General features: G+C 36.1%; 8 protein-coding genes across 8 annotated transcripts; 4 read left to right on the top strand and 4 right to left on the bottom strand.

Annotated features, from left to right (window-relative positions):
* Positions 1–1,372: 1,372 nt before the first annotated feature.
* Positions 1,373–3,876, top strand: B0P05DRAFT_488876 (uncharacterized protein). Its single transcript, XM_051575292.1, has 8 exons — positions 1,373–1,732; positions 1,785–1,912; positions 1,965–2,097; positions 2,145–2,597; positions 2,675–3,038; positions 3,092–3,284; positions 3,333–3,482; positions 3,539–3,876. Exons 1-8 carry the CDS (start codon positions 1,465–1,467, stop codon positions 3,758–3,760), a joined length of 1,911 nt encoding a protein of 636 aa, XP_051436072.1. The 5' UTR covers positions 1,373–1,464; the 3' UTR covers positions 3,761–3,876.
* Positions 3,877–3,965: 89 nt separating this feature from the next.
* B0P05DRAFT_536731 (uncharacterized protein) lies at positions 3,966–5,284 on the top strand. Its single transcript, XM_051577619.1, has one exon. It carries the CDS (start codon positions 3,982–3,984, stop codon positions 5,254–5,256), a length of 1,275 nt encoding a protein of 424 aa, XP_051436071.1. The 5' UTR covers positions 3,966–3,981; the 3' UTR covers positions 5,257–5,284.
* A 114-nt stretch (positions 5,285–5,398) lies between these two features.
* B0P05DRAFT_586015 (uncharacterized protein) lies at positions 5,399–7,261 on the bottom strand (the record flags this gene model as incomplete). Its single annotated transcript, XM_051582480.1, has 1 exon — positions 5,399–7,261. One exon carries the CDS (start codon positions 7,259–7,261, stop codon positions 5,399–5,401), a length of 1,863 nt encoding a protein of 620 aa, XP_051436070.1.
* A 682-nt stretch (positions 7,262–7,943) lies between these two features.
* B0P05DRAFT_536727 (TH1 protein) lies at positions 7,944–10,198 on the bottom strand. The gene is made up of 9 exons (XM_051577618.1): positions 10,167–10,198; positions 10,054–10,114; positions 9,635–10,002; positions 9,435–9,587; positions 9,133–9,381; positions 8,896–9,084; positions 8,512–8,850; positions 8,204–8,465; positions 7,944–8,150 (listed from the first exon to the last, which is right to left on the bottom strand). Exons 1-9 carry the CDS (start codon positions 10,167–10,169, stop codon positions 8,074–8,076), a joined length of 1,701 nt encoding a protein of 566 aa, XP_051436069.1. The 5' UTR covers positions 10,170–10,198; the 3' UTR covers positions 7,944–8,073.
* Positions 10,199–11,953: 1,755 nt separating this feature from the next.
* B0P05DRAFT_536726 (GPR1/FUN34/yaaH family-domain-containing protein) lies at positions 11,954–12,793 on the top strand. The gene has a single exon (XM_051577617.1). It carries the CDS (start codon positions 11,990–11,992, stop codon positions 12,689–12,691), a length of 702 nt encoding a protein of 233 aa, XP_051436068.1. The 5' UTR covers positions 11,954–11,989; the 3' UTR covers positions 12,692–12,793.
* B0P05DRAFT_536724 (glycosyl hydrolases family 31-domain-containing protein) lies at positions 12,794–15,533 on the bottom strand. The gene is made up of 8 exons (XM_051577616.1): positions 15,316–15,533; positions 14,857–15,259; positions 14,776–14,806; positions 14,520–14,718; positions 13,884–14,468; positions 13,561–13,826; positions 13,292–13,508; positions 12,794–13,247 (listed from the first exon to the last, which is right to left on the bottom strand). The coding sequence occupies exons 1-8, from the start codon at positions 15,497–15,499 to the stop codon at positions 12,811–12,813; spliced, it is 2,322 nt and encodes a 773-aa protein (XP_051436067.1). The 5' UTR covers positions 15,500–15,533; the 3' UTR covers positions 12,794–12,810.
* Positions 15,534–15,904: 371 nt separating this feature from the next.
* B0P05DRAFT_536722 (uncharacterized protein) lies at positions 15,905–16,772 on the bottom strand. The gene is made up of 4 exons (XM_051577615.1): positions 16,601–16,772; positions 16,398–16,555; positions 16,241–16,343; positions 15,905–16,195 (listed from the first exon to the last, which is right to left on the bottom strand). Exons 1-4 carry the CDS (start codon positions 16,737–16,739, stop codon positions 16,086–16,088), a joined length of 510 nt encoding a protein of 169 aa, XP_051436066.1. The 5' UTR covers positions 16,740–16,772; the 3' UTR covers positions 15,905–16,085.
* Positions 16,773–17,351: 579 nt separating this feature from the next.
* Positions 17,352–20,000, top strand: B0P05DRAFT_536719 (nucleolar complex-associated protein-domain-containing protein; the record flags this gene model as incomplete). Its single annotated transcript, XM_051577614.1, has 6 exons — positions 17,352–17,495; positions 17,552–17,682; positions 17,732–18,525; positions 18,582–19,615; positions 19,668–19,799; positions 19,853–20,000. 6 exons carry the CDS (start codon positions 17,355–17,357, stop codon positions 19,913–19,915), a joined length of 2,295 nt encoding a protein of 764 aa, XP_051436065.1. The 3' UTR covers positions 19,916–20,000.
* Positions 20,001–20,811: the final 811 nt, after the last annotated feature.

Below are 20,811 nucleotides of genomic sequence, written 5' to 3'. Positions count from 1 at the left end.
AAACTTAGCTGCAGAATGTCTACAGAAACCTTGCAAATCGCTGACAAGGATACTGTTGTAGGCGTCCCGAATTCTAGTAGTTAAGGTCTCTTCTTCTAAAAGTGCTTCTCTCTTAAGTTTGCTCTTACAAACAGACCAAAACTGCTCAATTGGATCTAATTCAGGAGAGTATAGAGACAAATAGATACAGCAGCACTACGAATAGACATTCACTTCTCGTTAACCAAAAAGAAAAAGTGCTCCATGTCCTCTTTCTTGTATTTGCGATATGTTTTTTTTTTGCTTTTGGCTGTTTCAGAAAGAGAATTAGGCTGCTTCTCAAAGTTTTTTTTAGGGCCCTGCTGCATCTTTTCAGGAGGCTTCAGATCAGTATACTGATCGAAGTTTGTAACATTATCCAGGGGATAATTGATTTCGTCAATCTCCATCTCCATCTCAACAATTTCGTCACCTTCATCGTTAAGAATGTTGCCTTTCCCATCTTCTTAAATAAAAGAGATTGTTTTAAACAAGGCAGGTAACTTATATATTCGAAGAAAAAAAGTAGGTCTAAAAATGTTCTAATTCTATTTATTTTTTTGCTTCAAATCTTTTTTGATCAAAGTGTCCCAATAATTAGTATATGTCTTTATTTTCAGTCCATACAATCCAACTGAACTAGTCATTTATTTTTAGCCTGTTTGAACATTTCTATGATTGACCCTTCTAATTACATCAATCTTTCCTTACCTTTAACATCCAAGCACAAACCAACTCTGCTTCAGAACGCTGTAATCTCAACAACAATCTATATTCTAATAAAATACATTTGAGATAATTATTTGGGAGCTTTAATTGCCCAAAATCATCCACTACTGTGTTCATTGCGATCATTACTCGACCCCTTTATTTTTTTTCTCCATTCCATTCAAGCCCTATCTTTCTACAATGCATGATCAAAAAAAGAGAGATCTCACAACTATCTTTTGAATCGGTGAGTTAAATATTGTCAGCTATGACTAATTTTTAGACAAAAGCATGAGACTATTTCAATAAAAAGCACTTTAAGACATTGTATACCGTAAAGTGTTTGTATGTGATTTATTGTATTCAATAGTACTCAGTCTAAAGCGTGTAAAAAGGGCTGCACACTTTATGATCTGGGAAGTCATTTTAAAGACAAAAGAAGCAAAATTGTACTCCTTAATTCCTTGTAAAAAAAAAAAAGACGGATTTCTATATATGTATTTAGCTGTAAACAATGTGCTTTGATAGCTTTGTTCTTAGTTAGAGACATGATGTTTTAGCTAAAAGAAATGAGCTAATAAATAAATTCATATGTACATGCTCAATAAAAAAGTAAAATAAAAAAACTCGTTTTTATTTATTTATTGATTATTTCGGGCTTTTTATAGATTTTCATATTTCCAAATTTATTTGGCTTCCTTTTCTCTCTCTCTCTCTTTTCTTCTTTTCAATAATACCATGTTGCACGAGGACGACGATCCTCTTGGGAGTTCCATGTTTGATAACACTACAAGCTCTCTCTTGGGCAACACTATGACAACCTCTTTATTCTCTTCACAGTTTGAAGAAGACCCTTGGGGTAGTCATAGTACGCCTATTATACAGTCTACAACTACGGAGTTTGCTCGATCCTTTACAGCACCTAACCTCTATAGTAATACCACCTCTGACGCTGACCATCATGCTATCATGAATACGAGTCAGTTTAATCCTAATACTGTGTTGGGTAATTTTTCTTTTCTTTTCTTTTATATTCTAATTTTTTTTTGAAAAAATAGCTGGTGTTCGATTGCCTGAATTGTACGAGAAATTATTTATTCAGCATCAGCGTTCTGGAAGAGTATCTTTATCTACGCTGAATGGTATCCTATCCAGGGGGAAGATCTCAGCAAATCATATTGAGAAGGTAAGAATTAGCGTATTCCATTTCTATCTTCTGTCTATTGACACAATGGTAGATTATGCAAATTGTCGTACCAAGCGGCGCGTCTTATGTAACTCAGTCTGAATTTAATACAGCTATTGCTTTACTCGCTTGCGCTCAAAGTAAAATGGACGTTTCATTAGAGAGTCTGCATAGGAATAGAGACTGTAAGTACAGGAATCACGCTACTCGTTTCTGAATATCGATATATTAGTCTTGCCAGAGCCTAGTATATATCAAGAACACAAAGAAATTAAATCACCTTTGAAACCTGTGGATGAAAATCCAATTACCTCAGAACCAACCATGAAATCAAACCACCAACCTCAACTGTCTCCTATGAAACACACAACAGCATATCCAGGGATGAAATCACCCAAAGAATCTTCACAAGATAAACAGAATGAAGAGACTACAAATAACAACCGTCGCCCATCCTCTTTGGATACTCGACATTGGTTCAAAAATATCGAAGAGATTACTGTCACAGTAGCACCTGAGCGAGAAGGGTTTATATTTAAACATGTCAACTATATTGTAACCAATGAGAAAAGATCATCTATTGTCTTGAGAAGATACAGCGATTTCTGGTGGTTATTGGAAGTTTTGCTTAGACGTTATCCCTTTCGTGCCTTACCCAATTTGCCACCTAAAAAACTTGGAGGAAGTAAGTAGGCATATTCAAAAAAAAAAAAAAAAAAAAAAAAAAAAAAAAAAAAAAAAAACTCAATGAATATGTGATAGGAGATACTGCTTTCATTGAAAAGAGACGTAAAGGTCTATCAAGATTTATTAATGCAATTATTCGCCATCCTGTACTACGCCATGATGAGGTTGTCGCGCGATTTCTAACTGAGCCATCGGAACTGTCTGCTTGGAGAAAGCAGAATCCTCCCAGTCTAGAGGAAGAATTTAAGCGAAAACAACATCCTATTCGAGAACTAGATTCCATGACACCCACGAATCTGGAAGAGCAACTTCAAAAGGCTCGTAAACGAGTGACTGCCGGTATCAACCATTATGTCAATTTGTGTCTGATCATGGAACGTATGATTCGTCGTATGCATGGTCAAGCAACTGATTTCTCTCGTTATTCTATTGCACTCAAGTAAGATGAGATACTTGTTTTATTCGTGTATATGCTAAGCTTATTCTTTCTAGTTCACTGGCCGAGGCAGAGTTACGATATCATGCTGGTGAATGCAGAAATTGCCAATATGTAGTGAAGGGATATGAGACAGTAGCAAAACATATGCAAACGGAAAGTAGTTTATTGGAGGATCAAGTCGGAAATGCAACTGACGGCGTATTGGAAAACTTGAAGCGATTTAGAGATTTGCTGGTGTCTTTTAGGGTAAACTATTGAGGTGTATTTTGTGATGTCTTATTGCGTTGCCTATAGGATTTGGATGAACGAAGAGCAAGATTGTCTGTCAACCAGACAGACGTTATTTCAAAGCGAATTCAAGCAAATCGAAGCAAAATACATCAAAATAAAGGTGTGCCAGGTTTAGAAGCAGAAGTCCAAAAATTAGAAGAATCTGTTCGAGCTGTAAGGAAATTGACAATCAAACTGTTTTAAGAAAATAATCCTAACTTTATGAATAGGACGAGAAGGAATTAAGTCTTCAACAAGACCGAGAAGTGTTTATACAGTTTTGTTTATGGTCTGAATTGATCTATCTTCACAAACAACAGGCTTTTGTTTCTTCTTTATATCAGAACTTTACTCAAAGTACTATTCATTTCTCTAAATTGAGGGCTGACAATTGGCAAGATCTTGAAGAGCCTGCTTTTAATATGCCTTCCGACGTCGCTTCCTTTGAATGATTGTGCAAGTATCTTTACCTATCTTATTTGACTTTTTTTTTCTTTCTAGCTTTTTATTCTGTATATACATTCTATCTTTATGTAACAATAAAAAAAGTCCTTATTTAATACCTTGAAATATGGTTTACAATAAGAATTTTCCGAGAACAATAAAGTAGAAGACAGACATGCCTTTTGGCCTTTTCTCTTTTCCCTATACATAAAAAGTAAAGGAAGATTTAATGACAAAAATTATCCAGGTTCCTATCACATCAAAGCCTTTGCCTGCTCTCCTTGCGCCGCCCACGACAAACATGGAAGCTTCTTTCAGCTCATGTTATTCCTCTTCGTCCTGTTTTTCTTCGCCAATCCATTCTGCAACAGACGCAAGCAGCATTCAAAGTAAACTGCCCTCTGAACCATCTCCTCAGCCTATTTTATTACCACAGATCATGCCATCCACCACTTCCTATTATTCGGTTACTCAAGCACAATCCAAAGAAATCCAAGAACTTCGTCAGGACCTGATCAAACTTAATCAAAAGTACATTCAGCAAATCGAACGCATTCAAATTGCTGAACAAGCACGGCACCAAGTAGAATCAGAACTAGAGGACTTATCGCTACGACTGTTTGAGCAGGCAAACGAGATGGTTGCTGAGGAAAGAAAAAAGCGATACTATGCAGAAAAGAAGGTAGCACAGCTGGAACGAGAACTAGGAGCTGTCAAAGAGGAATTAGAGAACGAAAAGGCTCAGCTGAGTGAATTAAGAGAACGGTTTGAAGAAAATAGTACTGAAGAGCATGGATTCGCTTTGACCGAAAGAACCAGTCCATATACCAAAGCAGAAGATTCAGTTTCTATTATACCCCATACACTTGGTCTTTCTTCTCCCACATGCCTAGATAATAGCTGGCTCAATGTCTTTAAAGATTTCCTGACTTTGGCGCCTACAACACCTATCGAATCATTACATAAACTACCGTTTATGAAGCAATGCCTTGACCTTGATATTGAACCATGCCTTCGTTTTGGAAATGCAAGATCAAATAGTCGGCTTTCATTTCGCAAAGTGTTTGATGCCATTATTCATCAACCCTGCTTTATCGAATCAGAGCCCTCGGAGAAACGGCCCTCCCAAGACAATGAAGTCAAAAGACAAACATCATTGACAAGAAGACATTCTTTTGCATTTTCTTTTAGCAATAAATCACGTACGCAACCAGTGTACGAACCTATTCAGCATTGCTATGGATGTAGAACGGAATTAGGTAAAGACGCTTTGTTTCGATGCCGCCTAAAGGAGCAAGATCATGAATGGTTTTGGATTGATAGAGCGTGTCGTGATCGACTTGTAGCCGTGTGCAACTTTTATGTATTTATTCGTCATATACAATCAGGGTTACAAAGTCAAAAGACAATAGATTGTTTGTTTAGAGAATGCATCTGGCTACGACTCTATATGTTTTGGGCAAGGTCTGGTATTCATCATTCAACACATGCAATGGCTTTTTAAAACAATGTACAATAAACCTGTATACAACCCAATGATAAACCAACTTGACTTTGATTATAAACCTTCTGCCAAAATGTCTAGTGTTTTGCGTCATGACTTGTAAAAAAGAAGTGGCTACATACTGAACTAGATTATTTTATTATTATGACTTGTCGCTTTTATATATACGTGTCAAGAATTTAACGCTAGTAAAAGAAGAAGACCGAGAACGTCTTTGGAGAGGGTTGATAGCGAACTTCGTTTGGCTTTTGCGATTGGAATCGGTATCAAAAGGAAGAGTGGGCATTGTTTGACAGCTTGTGGTCGTACGTATACTTAAATTAGATTTAATGGAGGAAGACTCGTCATTGCTCTGGTCATCTCCGAATAGACTTGATGCAATCGAGTTTCTAAATAAGCTGTATCTTTTTGATTTTTGTCTTTTTGTTACATCTATAGATGTATTGGCTTGAGGTATAATAGTATTATGAGTGGAATCTTCTGAGGGTATAGATTTTGAGTTATTCTCGCTCTCTGCTTCTTGTGGAGTAGTACTCTTTTTCATAAAACTTGTAATCTTTTTAATCGATACCTGGAAAGCTTGTTTCTTTTTCTTTTGATCTGTCTTATCGAGTTGCTGATTATCTTGTCTTAAAGGAGGTGTGCTTTTCTTTTTTGTGGCTGGTTTATCCGCATAAGAAATGCTTTTGGATTTCTTGATAGGATGATAGTATATAGTTGAAGATGTCAATGAGGTACTTTCTGCTGTAGTATCCGAGATCTGACTTGATGGACTGCTGTTTCGACTAGGGGGGTTGGATGCTTGGAGTTTGGAATGTATCTGATTCTGATGTTCTGCCAAGGAAGAACTTCTTCCAGGTGGAGATATGACCACTATTTGGCCTTCTTTTGTCTTTTTGCATATCAGAGGTTTTTCCCGCTTGTTTTTCTCTTCCTCTTCTTCAAAAATATCAGAATTAGAAGAAAAGTAGTAAGCATAAACATTTCTTGTAATTTTAGACGAGGTACTTGTTGTTGAGAACGAGTGGGATGATTGATTTATGGTATCCCATGTGTTTTGTGCCATGGACGAATAAAGGTGTTGAAGTGACGATGATCTTGTACTTTGCTTAGAGAGAGATTCGCTACTCGATGCGTTTTCAAAGCAATGTTCTGATTTTAGGCTTTGAATGCTGCTACCATCTTCTTGTTTGTCGTCATTGCCGTCGTCGTCGTCGTCGTTTCCTTCTTCATCGTCATCATGGGCATTATAGACATTATGAAGCGATGTGCTACTGTTACTATTCGAGAAACTTTCATGCTTTCTCGCACCAGGCAAAGAAAGATCCACATTAAAATCCATGTCAAATAAATTCATTAGCTCACTTGCTAACGTAATGGTTGATATATCTGTGGAATCACCTTTCCAGCTTGCTCTTTTTCTTGTTATTTTACTATTATCCGAGTATTCTTGATCACTTTCTTGATTGAAAAAGTGATTCACGATAGAGAAGGGATACAATTCATCTTGCTTTAAACTATTAGTCATTTCTTCTTCGAAATCGCTTTCAATAGTACAAAATGAGTCCATAGATAAGATATTTGGGTCTGATTGAGAGAATAATGACCCATAGTACTGATTATCATCCTCTTCTTCTTCTTCTTTTCTTTCTTCAGCTGCTATGCTTGGTGCTGAAGAAGTATAGCTTAAATACAAGAACTGTTGGTCTTTGTGGCATTGACTAATAGATGAGTTGTAAATAATCTGTAAGTATCGATGAATAATTTTTTCAATATAGTCCTGTGTCACGGATTCAAACAGCTCAGGCCGAAAAAACTCCCATCTGACCATATTATCAATATACTCGAATGGTATTTTTTGATAAATATCTTGAATCAAGTTCTTTATGAGTGCTGTCTTTCGTAATGTGCCATTGCTGGTCGGTGTAAAAGTGATAATTGCAAGTTTGTAGTTTGAGAGGGCTGCCAATCGTGCCTGATTGAATTGTTTGTCAAAATATGACATAAAAAAGTGAAAATGATTAAAAAAAAAAAGGTGCAACAGGCCTAAATCTTTCTTATTAAGTCATTCAAAAAAAAGTCGGAGAGTTGTGATCGATATTCATTGTTACATTCAAGTATCACAGAACCATGTTCCATTACTTGTAACTTTTATGCAAGTAGACAATAGCATGATTTACATACAAATATACTTCTTTATGCTTGCTTTCTGATTGTTGACTCCCCTCAAATTTATGCTCATTTTTCTATTTGATGAGACGCATAAAAAAGAAAAGAGGTTCTTCAAAGATTTAGGATTCAATTATTAATTGCAGCACTCGATGTAACACAGTGAACTATATGTCTATTCTAGATTACATGTATAGGAAAAACACACTATGTCCTACTTGAAACTTATTGAAATTTGTCAAAGAACCAACTAATAAGGTTAGATCCTTCATTTTCCTTGTTATTCTTGTCAATGCATTTGTATATCGCACATGTTGATTATAGATTGTGCACAAATTAAATTTATGTATAAAGACGTTACATCTTTCTTTTTTGTACATTTACAAATATTGTTTCAGCATTTTAGTAATTAATAAAATGTGCTCCGATAGGCTTTATTTTTTTTTTTATCAAGAATTACACAAATTGAACAAGTTTGCCTTTTTTTTTTTTTTTTTTTTATCAAAACTTATCAATAAAAGATGCATATAGCATTTATTTCAAAAATGTGTTCCTGAAACTACAAGCTATTAAAATTATGAATTCTATCTGAGATACTCTTTATAGCTGGTGTAAACTGTGGAAAGTAGTATGATTCATATATAAATATTATTTACACTTTTTGATTATATTTTGGATTCTTGATTCAAGTTCATCACTCAATGGTTGTCCATTCAAGGCTTGTTCTAATAAAGAGTTCAGTATACGTCCCAAAAAAAAAGGTTTAAGTATATTTTACCCAGAAAATGAATGACTAGTTGTTGAACATTTTTGATCAAAGACAAGTTATCTACAAGAGACTCAACAATAGCCACCATATGTTCAATAAACAATAGGCTGAATGGTGCTTGTGCCATTTTCAGAAGTTTTGTCACAAAATGAACAATCAAACTATCATCTAAATCTCGTCCAGATCCACTAAAGTATCTCAAGACGGGAAGTGTATAATTCAGTTGAATCAAGTAAAGCATACGGTCCACCCAAGTTCGTTGCAAGGTTAACTATAGAATATCATTCAGCAAACTGTGTCCATATTGTCCTACTTACCTGAATCTCTGGTGCAAACGTATCTGTCTTATGCTTGATACAGCGTTTAATTACATGGAACACCATAGGTTGTTGAAGTTGATGACGGCTGGCAATTTCATCAAGAATGTGTAGTAAAATTGGCGTTTCTGTAGATCTGAAGTAAGTTTCAAAGTATGTAGTATGGATAGCCATATATTCAATCCACATCAAAATGCCCATGGATCCCACAGGGAATCGAATGGCACTAATGATATATTTCATGGCGCCTGTAATGCTGCCTACTTCTGTCTTATTGGCTAATGATGTATATAAATCTTTCAACACAAGCTGTATTTTCATGATATCGTCTTGTTGTTCCTATATAGACCATAAGAACACGCCTAAATGTAGACAGCTACTCACCATACGAGGCTTTGTATCATTCATTGTAGTAGCATAGGCAATCAAGAAAGTTACATCGTCTACTAAGTCAGCTCTTAACAATGAGCCATGTTGAGGAACATAAAGAGCCCTCAACATCTTTAGTATCAAATCATAATCACATAAATGATGCGCAGCAGGTGGACTTTCAGAAGAATAAAAGCGTCTTAACTATACCAAGATGTTAAAGAAAAGCAACAATATGATTAAATACATTACTGTAGCAAGGTCACCAGGTGTTATGTTGGGTGAAGTCATGATAGTTTTGATTGTTTTTGAGAGTTCAAGAGGCGCACTTGATGCGTGTGTATGCAATATATCGACGAGTGCTAAGTTTCCTTTCTTTTTTGCTGCAATTTCGAGTTCTCTGCGAAGACGAGTGAAAGGTATAGCACCAAACTCATCGCATAATCGTCGTATCAAAATTTGTGCATATAAATAAGTGTCTTCTCTTTCACAACATACTCTCTATTCAACAGATGTTAAATAACTAAAACTATCACACAAAATATAGATATTACAACAAGGTCAGGTAATTCTTCATCAAACTCCAAGTCGTCTTTTCCAACAAGCTCTGATAAAGCATCGTTTAGGATCAAATTATATACTTGAACATAGGTGGATGCTGTTCTTAATTTTGCAACCTCCTTATCATGGCCAGCCTCTGCAATACGCTATTTACACGTTATTCTTATGTTTCCACTTGCATGAATACACTTACAAGCACTGCAAAGTTAAGAAAGGCACATTCTGGATATTGCCCCAACAATTCATACATGGTCTGTCTCCAGCCTGAATCTTGTAGTAAGACATCAAGCCATTCAGGTGCCATGAGCTGCTCGTTTTGCATAAAATGCTCATCGCAACGTTGGGGATTGAATCGATCTTTAAGTTGTTGTCGAATAGCGTCTCTCATGATAGTATCACTACTGAGACCAATTGAATCTACAGAAGCAGCAGTAGCATTGCACATGGAAGGAATGCCAATATAAGATTCGGAGAGCATGTTGACAGCGTCCATAGGAGCGCCACCGAGATTCAAGTACTCTGATAAGACCTCAGTGTAAATGTTCTTTTCAAGAATGGCATCTAGGTCAAAAAGCATCAGCAAGATCTATCAAAACATGATTAGCTTTTTACCTGTTTGAGACAATGCTTTTTTGTACTCATCAATAGTTGATATCCTCAGTGGCTGACTGGTCTGATAGACGTGTTAGAGCTGTCATAAGACGCGATCCTGCTATTCTTGTTACCATAATATGTACTTTTGTAAAGGAGAAAAATGCTTCACTTTCGTGACCGCGTATCGAAGAGTGAAGCGAGTTTCAAATCAGTGTAACATGTTTTCAAAGCAGTAGCAGGAGTAGAAAAGCATTAGAAAACGACAGATGTACATTAGAATTTTACATCATATAGTATAGAGCTCAGGAAGAGAACACTAGTATCCCATAGTTTATTTAGTGTAGAAGGACTACTGAGTCTTGATTTTTTTTCAATATCTTTGATTTCTATTGGATTGGAAAGCTAATACCACTTTTTGTCCCCTTTTTATTTACGTGATGGTATGTAGTCTCTTGCGCTTAACAAAACACCTCAAACTACACTGATATTTGATTTTAACAAACTCTTGATTAAAGCTTTGTTCTTTTCTTATAAAAGATTACAAAGATGACATGTATAGCGACGTCAGTAAATATCAATGATGACACATACTCCCTCATTTTCGTCGACAAAAATGAGAATATGTTCTTAGTGATACAATAGCAAGAGCTTTGTATATTGTTTCCATAATCAACACTTCAATTCTTATGCTTGAGGAAAACTACATCGTAATTTCTTGCTTAGTATTGCTTTTTTTTTCTTATATTTTGCAGCTCATTTTGATGAATGTGTAACAATAAAGATAAAGTCCATTAGGACGCTTAATTGCCATTGACTTCCAGCATGCCATTTTGCATAAATCCAAAAAATTAATTTTTGTATCAACCAGTTCTTTTTTTTTTCCTAGACTCATACTCATTTAGCTTTCTTGCCTTCTCTATTGATCACTAGCACTTCTTTTTACATTAGTGGCTATAGATTCGTGCTACAGATATACAAAAAAAGTTTCTGTTTACTGACTCAGGTGTTTACCTAATCTGATGCCAAGCACAACAGTATGATCTTACTTTCCCATAGGATGTGGATCAGACAGCTTGTAAAAGGAATATTATCAAAAAAAAAAAAAAGAATTGGTGTGTGGGAAGAGTGTAAGTGGCTAAATTTACCATATGCAGTTTTAACAAGTAAAAAGAACAACCCTTTGTTTGCTAAGCTGTCTTTAGTCACAAATGTTGATTCTGCTTCTTTCCTTAAATGAAATTTTATGATGGCATTGTTTTATTAAATAATGTGGGGAATTAAGATGACAAAGACGAATTCAAATCCCAAAAATCTCAAAGCGTCCAATGCTGATCATTGTACAGGTTTCCATTTATACCTTAAATTTCATTAAACTATCATACAGGCTTGACATCAGCAAGGAAACAATAAGCTTTTACTTGCTTCATCCTCCGCGTATACATAGGCCAAAATAAGAATTTTGTTATAAGCAACTGAGAAAAAAATTATTTTTATTTTTTATTTTTATTCAAGTTTGATTCGTTTACTTCCTTGCTTGTCTTTTTTAAGCACACTTGCTGCTATGTACTTCTTGTTGTTCTTAAAGAACCATCTCGAATTAAGAATTTGTGGAACAAAGAACACTGTCTATTTTGAGCTGTCGTGTGAATTCTGAGAAATTTGACTTTTACCATAAACGTCCTAAAAGGAAGGTGCTTCAGGTACACAAAATTGTAAGAGGCAACCAAGAATTAATTTACACCAATTGCTTGTTGCGCAAAAGGAATAGATGACCCGTATTAGAACAGCTCAGAAGCTACAAGTCAATAATTAGTGAAATAATAATAAAAAAAAAGTTTCTACCGGCGCATTTGGTTTGAACAGGAAGCTTAAATATAAATATCTTGTGTGTTTTTCTTTTCCTTTTTATCTAAACCTCCACTTTTATCTTCTTCTTTTTTCTCCTTTGTCCCTTATGTCCGATACTTCAATTGAAAAGATTGACGTTAGCCATCAAGAATCTGTTGCTATCGATATGATGGATGCTCAAACTCCATTAGCACAGAAGAAATCTTTGTTTGCTCCTCCCCCCACTTCAGAACTTGCAGAGTTTCAAAAGACATTGATTGGTCCTGCTATTGGCTTTGCTGCTTTTGCTCTTTGCTCTTTTGTTCTGGGTCTTTATAACACAGGATTGATTACAGACATTCCTCATGTGGCCATCGGTATTGCTTTTGGTTATGGATCTATTGGTCAGTTCATTGCTGGTATCATTGAAGTTGTCCATAAGAATGTCTTTGCTGCTACTTCCTTTATTACATTTGCTAGTTTCTTCCTTGCCTTTGGTATCATGATGGTTCCCGGCTCAGGGTTCTTAAGCATGGCTACAGCTGCTGGTCAACTCGAGAAATGTTTGGGTCTAGTGGAAATAGCATACGCTATTGCTGCCTTTATCTTCTTCTTGGGCACCTTCCGTCAACCTATCTTGGTTCGTTTGGTCTTGGGTTTTGCTTTCCTTTCTTTTCTATTCCCTGCCATTGGTGCCTTTAGTGGCATCATCGCATTCACAAAAATTGGTGGTTGGTGTTCGTTTGCTTTAGGACTTGTCGCTTGGTACACACTAATGGCACTCATTTATAACGAAACCAACACTTTTATCCGTGTACCTTTCTTTTAAAAAATTAATATACCTCTTTACCTTATTGATATATCCCTCCCTTCAGCTTCATTCCAGCATCATTTTCATTTTATTTTGTACGAATTTGACAATAATGACTAATAAATGACTCATACAATTTATTTTGATTGTAATTTGTTTTGATAGTATGTTGTAGCGTAATCCAACAAGCTATTCAAAAGACCTTCGTCACTTCTTGGTTCCTTGACAAAAATAGCTGGCTGGCCTAGAGGAGCATCAACAGCCTTATAAGTACCATCCCCATTGTAATACTTTCCACTCCAAATATGGCGCCAAACCACATTATGAGCATCCTTGGGAAAGTAGACTTTAACATAGGTTGCAGAAGGTGCCAAAACAGGTGCAACCATCATTGAACTACCAAGCATAAATTGATTGTATGTCAATTCTCGAGCAGTTTTATCGTTAGGATAATAAAGAACAGGATGACGCATCACCGGCCATCCATATTCGTATGCCTCTTTCAGAACTGTTTTTCTGTATGCAGCAATCAGTGTAAATATTTTTGCCGTGTGGGCAAGATGAATATATGTATCTTTGAAGAATATTGAGCCTTACTTTCGTGAGTGCGTTTCTTACCTTCATCATCATAGAATTGTGCATTTAAAGAAGGAATGATACCCTCAGATGTTCTGAAAGCCGGAGTACATGCTGAAAGTTCTAACCATCTAAATAGCAATTCTTTTGTACGAGCCATCTTGAAACCTGGAATGTTACTCAGAACAGTATTATACCCACCAGCATCACAATGTGTAACTGAAAGACCTGAAAACCCACCGGAAAGCATGCCAATAATCTATATAGTATGAGTGTATCTCTCTAGAAAAAATCAGAAACTTGTTGCTTACTGCACTTTTGATACCATAGTGTTGATCCCAAGTGACGTTTTGATCGCCTGCCCAAAACAAATTCATGTTGCTTTGTGAACATGTATAAGCTGAGCGGAAAAAGCACAACGCTTCTTCTTGTTTTCCAAGATCTTGTACAACTTCTTGAATTAATTGTGCCCATTCAACAGGATATTTGTTGTGATATGTTGATGCTTTCTCCCCAGAATGCAAAATGACCTGATCTGAACCATAAGGCAGATGTTCACCAAAATCAACCATCATGCCTAGCAAGGTAACACATCAATGTATTGTTTTTTTTCTTCATCCTATTTATATTGTACCTGATATATGCTTGCTCCAGAACTGGTCTTTGAGTACGCTCTTAAACCATGTTCTAGCTTCTGGATTTGTCAAGTCAAGCATGGCTGCCTCAACATATGTTCCAAATTTGATCATCAAAGCTTGTTGTTCCGAAGAGTTTGATTGTGCACTTTTTACCAAATACCCATTCTTGTTTGCTTCTTCAAACAAGTTTCGTTTGACTTGGCGTTTACCTTGTGGATTCGATAATAATGGATTGACATAAGAAATGACGCGAACATTGTCATTGTTAAGTGACTCAACAAACGCTGACCATTCTGGATATAGTTCATCGGCGCTTTCCCAATTCCACCAATGATGCGTAATAGACACACCTCGACCTGTTTCTTGTAAACGAGCTCCTGTCCAGTCTTGTAAAAAGACAGCAGCCAACGGGACATTGTACGCACGTAATTTTTGAATGATTCCTGTTGTCTTTTCCTTGCCACCTTGAATACCTGCAATGATACCATCAGAAACCCAGTCAGGTAAAGGCTGCATGCGGCCAGCATAAGACGTGTATTCCGTAATTAAATCCAGCATGGTCTTTCCGTCCAAAATGCGTCCTATTTATGAAAAATTGAATGAGCGCCTTGTGGACATTATACGCTGCTTGCCTTTCATTTTATCAGATTCTAAACGAATGGTTACACGGTCTGGTAGTGTCATATCAAAACTCATGTATTCGGTGTTCTCCATAAACAAACATCGAATATCACTCGAGATATATTGCGGAATAGATGCATATGTAGCAAAACTGTCTGTGGAATTATATCCTCCAAACACACTAAATGCTGAATCCTTAAAAGAAGAAGCCTAAAAGAAAAGGATCAGTCCAAGTTTTTTTCTACTAATAATGGTGTTCCATTTTACCGTAAGAGCGCCTCGTCCAGCACCTTGCTCTCTGATGTTGAAGTATCAGTATAAAAACAAGACTCTACAAAAATGACTCACCTTACAAGAATAGGAACTTTACAACCTTTGAGCGAAGCATAAGAAAACTGCTCACCAAACCCATAAAAGTGTTCCTCAGGTCTACTTTCATAAATCAGTATGAGCCGTTCAAACTTTTCCATGACGGAATCCCTTTTCAGAATTTCTGCAGAAAATTCCAACTGCCGCTGCGATACTTCTGTAAAAGTAAATACATAATCCATGTGGGTTGGTAACACCAACTTTGTACCAAGGCCACCATGAATCCTTATGGTCGAGTCATTGACACGTTCAATTTTGGTGATCGTTTGGAGACGCGTTATTGCTTCTTCATGCTCAGTTATCTGAAATACGCCTGCATTTTCTCCAGGTATAATGTCACATTTACCAAGTGAACTAGCAAGAAAAGGTTGATTATGTAAAGCTATCATCATCATCGTAATCATCAGTTTTCTATTATACGCAGATACAATACTTTACATCTCCAAATTGTACGTCCATTTGGGTTCTTTACACTCACAGTTAATGCTTGTGCATCCACTTGTATCTTGAAATGACCAGTTGAAAATGGTCGATCATACACTGTGTTCCCAATAGACAGCCGTGGTTGAATGTAGTCTTCTGTAGATGAAAGCCCAACGTTTTTTAATAGACTTTGCCACATAATGTCATGCAACTATAACAATGAGAGATAGAAAAGAAAAATGTGATATTTTTTTTTCTCGGTGAGTAATTTAATGCGAAATAGAAACGGTCATTCAATTCTTTTATTGGATATACATTGACCCCCAAATAAAAACTAACCCAGTTTTTTTATCATTCGAACTCAGTAACAAAGGTATCATGATCCAAGGGCCCTTTCATATGCCAAGATGATACTTAAACGCGTTCGGTTTTTTTTTACTGATGATTTGTTGAAATGTTCGTTTTAAGATGATGTAGTTTGGTACTTGGTAGTGCAGCCTTTGGTATCAATCACAGCTTGTTATTGGTTGGTCATATGATGTAGTAGTATGAATGTAATGATTGAAGTAATTATGCAATTGACAAGATAGTGGTATTCAACTGCCTCCTCATATACATAGACTGGTTAATGTCTATTACTAATTTATTTCTCTTTTATTTCCCTTCTATTCTCTGCTCTTTCTGATAACCTAATGCAAATACTACTTATGTATCTCATGCTCTGCTTAGTTTCTAGAATTTAATTTTTGCTTATTTTTTTTTCAAGTCTATTATTACTCTCCTTTTCATTCACTCTTTTTAAAGAGAGAATCATCACGAATAGCCTCGTAGGCTTCACGCTTTAGTGAGTGTTTGGCGACTTCAATATCTGTCTTGATATCACGAATAAGAGCGTCTAAAAAGACATAAGTAACTGCTTTAAACTGATATTTCAACTTACCAAGAGAAGGATAATTTTGTTCAGGACGAATATAGCCTACTACTATGATACGGATAGATTCACCATAAAAGTCAGATTCAAATTCATGAAGAATATGGACTTCCTTTATTTCCCCGGACGTTAAATTACTTTTCTCTTATACAACTTCGACACTTACAGCAGATCTCTTTTCATTCTTGTAATAAGGATTCCAACCCAAACTCATGACCATAGGATAAACAGTCGAATCTTGATCTCCTACTTGGGACCAGCCGTAATAAACACCAGTTTCACACTCGTTAAACATTTCATTTAACGCCTCTTCATTCAAGTTGGCTAGATATAGAATTCAATACTCGGCTGTTCCCTCCATCTGTTTACCTGTAGGAATACCCAATTCCTTTGACCCACGTCCAAACCCTTTTACAACAGTCCCCGAGACAGAGATAGGATAAGGTGCTTCAAGTTCTTTTGGTCCAACAATCAAAGGTCTGTCAGTATTAATAGTATCGTTATTCATTTTTTATAGAAAGAAGAGAAAGAGAGTATATAAAAAAAAACTCAAAGCAGTTTATTTAAATATAGATGATGACAAAGCATTTCAAAACAGATCTATTGTATTTCTCAGCAAATTTGAGACTGGCTTAGAGATAAATTTGAGAAGATAAGGCGCGGCTCGGAGAGTATGTAGCATCTTGGAGTATATTGCATTGAAACCCTTTTGCTGCATAAGATAAAGTTAAAAAACGGTAAAGCAATCTGTTTCGCTGATTCATATCTTATTGTCATGTATCGAACTTAGAGATTCGATTGGGCTCGTACGTATTAGAGAGAGAGCCCTTCAGTTTTATGCATGCAATCAACCCTTTAGGCAAACCAGTCACTACTCACCGGCCATGGAAAATGCCTTTGAAACCACATTGCAGACATATGTGTACTTAACAGCCATAACCATGCGAGCATAGATACCAAGCGTGTAAATGCAGTAAAATATTCGTTTCATCGTCTATGTCAACAAGAGTTGGTTTGTTGTTTTAATGCATGTCGATACCAATTTTAAACGTCGTCACAAAGCAGTCCACGCATTTGACCTTTTTTTTTTCTCGTTTAGAAGGAAAAATAAGTTTTTAACCCTATGCCACCTAAAAAGACCTCTCAGAAGATCAACAACAAGGCTGCTTCCAAGTCTGCCAACAAGGCGGCTACTAAGAAACAGAACAATAATAAAAACAATAGCAATAACAACGCTACCAATGGAAAGAAAAAGGAGTCAAAGGTAGCATATAGATCTGTTTGATATACAAACTAAAGTTTTTTCTTTTTTTTTTCTAGATACCCGAATATGTAGCAGTGCCTGAAAACGAAGACGAAGTTGCTATTTCTGATGAAGACCTTGAGTTCTTTGCTGAGAATAAAGGATTTACTTCATTTTTGACAGGTTTAGATAGTAAAGCTCTCTCCAAGTAAGTAGATCAAATAAAATGTGATGATTATCTCATTCTGTCTCGATAGAAATCCTGTCAAACAAAAAGAGAAGAAGGTGACAAAGAAAGAACCCAAGAAACAAGAGCCTGAGGGTTTAGATAGTTCAGATGAAGAATTAGATAATTTTGAAGAATTAGACGAGGAAGAAGAAATGGCTTTATTAAACCAACAATTTGAAGATGAATCTGATGAGGAAGAGGAACAAGAAACTGTCAAAAAAGTACAACACACTACCAAGAAGGAGCTTCATGAATCTGACGAAGAAATGGACTATGAAACAAAGCCTAGAAAGGTAGCAAGCGAATGGACACGTAAGGATTATCACAACAAGTTGCCCATCAAATTGCCTGGTGGTAAGATTCATCAACGTGAAGACGATGAAGAAGAGCAAATGAGTGCATCCGAAGATGAAGAGAAAGATCAGATGTCAATGGAATCAGAGGAAAAGCAAGAAGAAGAGGAGGAAGAAGAAGAGGAGGAAGTGAAGCCTAAATTGAGCAAGAAGGAATATTTACTCCAGAAAAAGGAAGAATTAGCCACTATTGCCAATGACATTCAAGGTGATCCTGAAGATAACATTGACCAATTAAAGAAGCTTAGATCCATCAGCCAAGATAACAATGTTCTAGTCAAGAAATTAGCTTTACTCACACAGTTGGCTGTCTACAAGGATATTATTCCTGGCTATCGTATTCGTCCATTGACTGCTACAGAAGAAGAAGTTCAAGTATCTAAAGAAGTGAAGAAGACAAGAGAGTATGAAAAGTCCTTGTTGACTAATTACGAAATGTACTTGAAGGACTTGAATTACTTGGTTTCCAGTAAGTCGTGCCTATTCTAGATTTGGGCTTAAATATTTATTTATTTTTTTATCTAGAGAAGAAGACAGAAGAAGATGCCTCTTTGGCTTTGGTAGCTACTCGTTGTCTTTGCGAACTTTTGGTTTCCAAGATTCACTTCAATTTCCGTCTAGAAATCATGGTAACTGTAGTAACACGTATGAGTACAATGAAATGGAATGAAGCAGCCCAATTATGCAGTGAAGCCATTGTTACTGTATTTGAGAATGACGAATCGGGTAAATCCTCTTTTGATGCTGTCAAGATGATCATTCGTATGGTCAAATCCAAGGGATATGCAGTGAACGAAAAGGTCATTAATGTCTTTTTGCGTCTTCGTCTCAAGGATGAAATGGCTCATAGTTCAGTCAAAAGTGATGAACCTGAGCAAGTAGGCAAGAAGAGAAAGAATAACAACAAGCCGTTTTTGACAAAGAAGGCAAAGAAGACATTAAAAGAAACCAGAGAGATTGAGAAGGAATTTCAAGAAGCAGAGGCCATTGTCAGCAAAGAAGAAAAAGAAAAGAACCACACAGAAACACTCAAGTTGATCTTTGCATTTTACTTTAGAATCTTGAAGAAGCAGACTTCTTCACCACTTTTACCAGCTGTCTTGGAAGGTCTTTCTTGCTTTGCGCACTTGATCAACGTAGATTTCTTTGACGATCTTTTGAACGCACTTCGTGATGTGATGCATGCTTTCGAGGATTCGAATGACATTTCTCGTACCAGTTCAGGCACACGTAAACGATTGTTGTGTATTATCACAGCTTTTGAACTGTTATCAGGACAAGGTGAAGCATTCAACTATGATCTCAAAGACTTTTACACCGAAATCTACAAGATTTTATTTAAAGCCAGTTTCCATACAAAGATTGAAGAGAAACCTGAATCTCAACAACAAACAGAAAGTGAAATGTTGATCCGAGGATTAGAGTTGATGTTCCTAAAGAAGCGACAAATTCCTATTAATCGTTTAGCTGCATTCATTAAGCGTTTTGCACTGGTTGCACTTAATATGCCTAATAAGACTGTGTTACAGTGTCTTGGGTTAGTTCATAGACTTGTTCAGGTTAGCTTAGATAATATATGTCTATCCGTGGGTATTCATAATTTTATTTTAGAAAGATCATCGTTTAGACGCCCTTTTGCAGTCAGAGGATAGAGCATCGAGTGGTATTTATGCTCCATTATTGGAAGATCCCGAACTCTGTAATCCTTTTGGTACAAGTCTTTATGAGCTTTTCCTTTACCAAGTAAGAAACCATCACACAACAATAAAATGGATGACTAATATGTATTTGTATAGAATCACTATGATCCTAATGTTAGAGCTATTGCAAAGAACCTGCAGATGACAACACAATTATAATAGAATAAACAAACAAACAAACAAAAATGATGGCATGATTACAGATAAATACTAGTAAAGAAAAAAAAAGTGTGTAGTACTTTGTGAATATGAGAAACTGGGTGATTATTGGAAACTTTGATCAATAATAGATTATACACATCATGATGCTACGTACCACAGAATAAGGGATACACGTGGAGAATTACACGAACATAACTGTATATACTTAACGGAATTTCATATCTATCCCTCTGCTTACCGCTTCTCACGAAAAGACATTGAGTGATTTTATGGATTCAAAGACGACGATGACTGTTTATTTAAGGGGGGGGGGAAGAGTGCTAAAGATTAACTTAACGAATCAAGTTTTATATGCAAAAGTTTAAATTTTCCAAATCCAGTAATTTTACTATGGAGGAAAATCTATTTATTATTCTATCATTTTATATAAGAGGGTATATTCTTTTTAAGCAAGTTGTCTTTTTGGAGAAACAGGGCAATTCTATCCGAGTATTATGATACAGCATTCGAGACCCTGTTTATTACTTTACCTTGGTCTGATGTACTCGAGAACCACATATAAGACAGAGGCATGTAGCATTTAATTTTGCAGAATGCATAAACAAGGCCATTTTTTTTTTGAAAAAAACAAGGAAACGGGAGCAAAAGAAGAAAGAAAAAAGAAAAGAAAAGAAAAATAATGACAGGTCAGACTCTTATATACATACAGAAAAAAAAAAAGTTGCTCAAGTGCAACATTCATAGTAATACTCATTCTTTTCTCTTTCACAAATCAACAAAGCCGCTTTCAAACAAATATGATCAAGCTATAACATACATGCTTACTTTAGAATAAGTCTTATCAAAATCTTTATTTTTCGACAAAAAAAAAGCCAGGATCCCGAGTCTGATAG

Source organism: Gilbertella persicaria (genome assembly GCF_025201335.1).
Source record: "Gilbertella persicaria strain CBS 190.32 chromosome Unknown B0P05scaffold_14, whole genome shotgun sequence".
NCBI lineage: Eukaryota > Fungi > Mucoromycota > Mucoromycetes > Mucorales > Choanephoraceae > Gilbertella > Gilbertella persicaria.
The sequence above is the reverse complement of the archived record's forward strand: the minus strand, read 5'-3'. Positions and strand labels throughout refer to the sequence as shown.

Coding starts and splice junctions, on each gene's coding strand:
- B0P05DRAFT_488876 (XM_051575292.1), top strand. CDS start 1,465: ATGTTGCACGAGGACGACGATCCTCTTGGGAGTTCCATGTTTGATAAC. Junction 3,039..3,091: donor CGTTATTCTATTGCACTCAA/GTAAGATGAGAT, acceptor TATTCTTTCTAG/TTCACTGGCCGAGGCAGAGT. Junction 3,285..3,332: donor ATTTGCTGGTGTCTTTTAGG/GTAAACTATTGA, acceptor CGTTGCCTATAG/GATTTGGATGAACGAAGAGC.
- B0P05DRAFT_536724 (XM_051577616.1), bottom strand. CDS start 15,499: ATGTGGCAAAGTCTATTAAAAAACGTTGGGCTTTCATCTACAGAAGAC. Junction 14,807..14,856: donor AAAGTTCCTATTCTTGTAAG/GTGAGTCATTTT, acceptor CTTCAACATCAG/AGAGCAAGGTGCTGGACGAG. Junction 14,469..14,519: donor AGAATCTGATAAAATGAAAG/GCAAGCAGCGTA, acceptor TTTCATAAATAG/GACGCATTTTGGACGGAAAG.
- B0P05DRAFT_536726 (XM_051577617.1), top strand. CDS start 11,990: ATGTCCGATACTTCAATTGAAAAGATTGACGTTAGCCATCAAGAATCT.
- B0P05DRAFT_536722 (XM_051577615.1), bottom strand. CDS start 16,739: ATGAATAACGATACTATTAATACTGACAGACCTTTGATTGTTGGACCA. Junction 16,556..16,600: donor GGAATTGGGTATTCCTACAG/GTAAACAGATGG, acceptor TTCTATATCTAG/CCAACTTGAATGAAGAGGCG. Junction 16,196..16,240: donor ACAAAATTATCCTTCTCTTG/GTAAGTTGAAAT, acceptor ATGTCTTTTTAG/ACGCTCTTATTCGTGATATC.
- B0P05DRAFT_536727 (XM_051577618.1), bottom strand. Junction 9,085..9,132: donor CACCTGGTGACCTTGCTACA/GTAATGTATTTA, acceptor ATCTTGGTATAG/TTAAGACGCTTTTATTCTTC. Junction 8,851..8,895: donor ATGATACAAAGCCTCGTATG/GTGAGTAGCTGT, acceptor TGGTCTATATAG/GAACAACAAGACGATATCAT.
- B0P05DRAFT_536731 (XM_051577619.1), top strand. CDS start 3,982: ATGACAAAAATTATCCAGGTTCCTATCACATCAAAGCCTTTGCCTGCT.